Source organism: Alligator sinensis, unplaced genomic scaffold (assembly GCF_000455745.1).
Source record: "Alligator sinensis unplaced genomic scaffold, ASM45574v1 scaffold300_1, whole genome shotgun sequence".
Classification (NCBI taxonomy): Eukaryota; Metazoa; Chordata; order Crocodylia; family Alligatoridae; genus Alligator; species Alligator sinensis.
In genome coordinates this window covers 139,323-142,772 of record NW_005842240.1, presented here as the reverse complement: position 1 = coordinate 142,772, position 3,450 = coordinate 139,323, and the positions used below count along the sequence as shown (strand labels likewise).

Genomic DNA, 3,450 nt, shown 5'->3' with positions numbered 1-3,450 from the left:
CGGACGGTGCCAGGGGGAAGATGAGGCCGGGCCAGCACGTGGCCCGCAGAAGCGTGGAGCGGGGTGTCGGGGCGGCCCCCACGGGCTCTGTGGGGCGGCAAGTCCCCGCCCCCTCCCCCGGCGGCCCGGCATTCAGCCCAAATTGGAGGCCAGGCGCTGAGGTGGAGCTCAGGAGATCTCAGCCCCCTGGTGCCATCAGTCTGGAAGCGAGTCCCGCTCGTGTGGGATGGCGGGGCGGGGCCGGGCAGGACGGAGCTCGGCTGTGTGTGTTTGGCACCGATGACCCACTTTCCCCGCTCCGGTCTTTCAGGCCCGTGCGTGAGGACTGCCGGTGTCTCGTGGAGCTTAGCCAGATGGCCCAGGAGGCTTATCAGATGTGACGGGGTCTCTGTCTCCCATAAGCACCTGTCGGCTCCACCTCCTGGAGTTGATGGGCCGGTCGAGCCAGGGTATTAAAGAACAAGCAGCAGATAGCTTGGTCTTGCCAAGGATGATGGTCGTTTGCATGGGCGGGTTTTGTCTGAGCTGTGCGAAGCTGGAAGTGTAGGGGGATCACACGAAGGTGGCGGTGGAAGGGACCCAAAGGGATCCTCCCGTCCGTCCATCTGTTCTGGGGCAGGAGCCAATGTGCCTGGAGCATCCTTCACAGACGCGTTTCTAGTCTCTTCTTAAAAACCTCCGGTGATGGGGATTCAGCGTCCTCCATAGGTAACTTGTGTTGCTTGGTTCCTTGTAGCTAGGGCGTTCGTCCTGCTGTCTGACTGAAGCCTCCCTTGCTGGAAATTAAGTGGATTATTTCTCATTCTCCCCCTGTGGGCAGAGAGAGCAGCTGATCCCTGTTCTCTGTATAACAAACCTTTTTGTACAGTTAAAGGCTTACTGTATTACATCCCTTCCCTTCTCTAAACTGAACCCAGCGCGCTCAGTTTTTCCTCAGAGAATCGTGTTTTTTAAATCTCTTGTTTTGTTTGCTCTTTCCTGGAGTCCATCCAGTTTGTCTGCCTTGTTCTTAAATCGTGCCACCCTGCGCTAGATGCAGTGCACCCCTGAGCACTCACAAGCGTGGGTTAGAGCAGAGTAAATATCACCCCTGTCTGAGAGCTGGCATTTCCATTTGTACCTTCAAGAATGACGTTTGTCTTTTTTACGACATTAGCTCCTTCGTGATGTCTTCAGTTTTTCCTCTACTGTAACTCCAGATCAGTTTCTGCAGTCCTGCTACCTTGTCAGTTATTTCCAGGTTTTTATTTGTGCACCTGATTTTTCTTTCCTAAAGGCAGTAGCAGCAACAGCAGCATGCCTTAACCAGGACGTCCCTGACCCCACGCAACCCACCTGCTCCTCTCATAGGTTCCATACCCCAAAACATGTCAGAGAGGCCATGCTGGGACTTCCCCAGGGGCCGTTCTCAGCATGCTGGCAGCCAAGGTCTCTAAAGTGGCACCCACCTGGACGAGCAGAACACTTGGGTTCTTCCCCTGTTTCCAGGACTGTTTATGTGTTTTATAGTAAACAGTGAGTAAATAAAATTCATAATCTGTCCTTCAAGGAGGTTTGAAATCCAGGACTCTGCTTTCCTAGGTAACTGCCCCATCCCCTTCTGAGTCGTGCTGTCCCTTGTGCTCTCTCTTTCATCTCTCTTTTTTAAAAGAAAGAAACCACAATCATCTTTTATGTGCAACCTGATCCTGTTGAGGTGTGCTTGACATATTTGGAAGATAGCTATTGGAAATAGTGTCTTAGGTAAATCGATGTTTAGTTTGAGGATTCCAGTTGGGCTTGGGGTGCCAAGCTTTTGGAGCAATCCTAAAAGCCAAGGATGCTTGACAGTCAGAAGATGAGATACCTGTAAAGTGCAGGTACTTCATGGCTAGGCAGTAGTTGAGTGGGGGGCGGGAGGGATTGTAGTTTGTGATTTAAGCTTTACATAAGTCATATTTTGGCACCTATGTCCATTATTACATCAAGCCCATTGTCTCTACATGCGTGTGCTGTTCTTTTATACTTGTCCTTAAAACTTTTGATTTTCAGTTTTTGTACCATTTCTTTTTGATAGTCAGCTAATTGAGGATTCATGCACAGTGGTGTCCTATCATGCTTCCTATCAGGCCCCTCAGCTGTATATTTGGCTTTGTGCCTTTACTACTATCTCGTTCAGAAACTACCAGCTCTCCTGAACTCCCTTTCCCTTATTATTCCTTCCTATGGGACCTCACCACAAATTCCTAGTGTTTGAAGTCCAACTTGTTTAGGTCATCAGCATTATTCTGTTGCCCTCGCTTCTTCCTTTCCTCAGAATCTTAAACTTAAAAAAAAAAAATTACTAGCAGTGAATAGAGCTAAGCCGAGGGATAGCAAAAAGAGTGCAGCTAATGAAATCAGAGGGATTTTTTGACAAAATGTGGTGTTTGAACTTGGAGTCTTCATGAATGCTGACTTTTGTGATTGTGGGTGAAGTTCAAGAGAGTATCCGAACTGTTCCCTGGACAATACAAGTACTAGAAAAGGTACTGAATGGAACGATCCTGCACGAATAGGGGAGATGGCCTAATGAAGTTTTTCTTTTCTCTCTTATTGAAAAGAATATAAGCGGTTTTATTTTGTTTTTTTAACTGTAGAGTCATAATCAAAGTCTCTAGAATAATGCATGCTTTGTTTTTGATATTTACAGATGTCCCTCATTAGAAAGAATGGAGCTTGGAAAGGCAAAACTTCTGAGAACTGGTCTTAATGCCTTGTGTCAGGCCATACATCCTGTGCATGGTATAGCCTGGACAGATGGGAAGCAAGTGATACTGACTGCTTTACACCTTCATAATGGAGAGCCAAGGTTTGGTGACTCAAGTGTTGTTGGTCAGTTTGAGCATGTCCATGGGCTTTACTGGGGTCCATGTGCTGCAGATGCCCCAGCTCTGCTGGCTGTTCAGCATAAGAAACACATCACAGTTTGGCAGCTGTGTTATAACATTGCAGAAAGAAATAAACTCTTGGTTTCTCAGATTTGTGAAACTGGTGAGCCATTTCCAGTGCTTCCACAAGGTTGTGTGTGGCACCCGAAGAAGGAGATCTTGGCTGTGCTTACTACAAGGGATGCTTCAGTCTTACACTCAGTACGTCTCAACAACTCCAGAATAAAAGCTGACATCAAAGGTAGTGGTCTGATCCACTGTGCTTGTTGGACTAAGGAAGGCAGTCGCTTGGTGGTTGGCATAGGCAGCGCCCTTCATTCCTACACATGGGATGACACTCAGAAGACTTTAAATGCTTGCTCCTTTTGCCCCATATTTGATGTGGGAGGCTACATCTGTGCTATAGAATCTACTTTGAACTCTCAAGTTGCTGTTACTACTGAGCTTCCACTAGATAAGATTTGTGGCTTGAATGCAGGCATTGCATTTGAAGTCCCAGCTAGAATGGAAATAGAGTCTTTTCCTTCCCAGTCCACTTTGT

The 3,450-nt window shown here is 47.6% G+C and overlaps 1 protein-coding gene across 4 annotated transcripts in view; it reads left to right on the top strand.

Annotated features, from left to right (window-relative positions):
* Positions 1–6: 6 nt before the first annotated feature.
* Positions 7–3,450, top strand: part of LOC102386351 (WD repeat and coiled-coil-containing protein) — a 15,773-nt gene continuing 12,329 nt past the window's right edge. For 2 of the 4 annotated variants that reach the window (XM_006027387.3, XM_025208609.1), the window contains exons 1-2: positions 7–2,507; positions 2,672–3,450. The exon at positions 2,672–3,450 is cut by the window's right edge and continues 1,127 nt beyond it. In XM_006027387.3, the coding sequence (XP_006027449.1) occupies positions 2,691–3,450 (760 nt within the window). In that variant the 5' untranslated portion in view covers positions 7–2,507; positions 2,672–2,690. The remainder of the gene's footprint in view (positions 2,508–2,671) is intronic. The other 2 variants (XM_025208608.1, XM_025208607.1) reach the window with 2 other exon arrangements.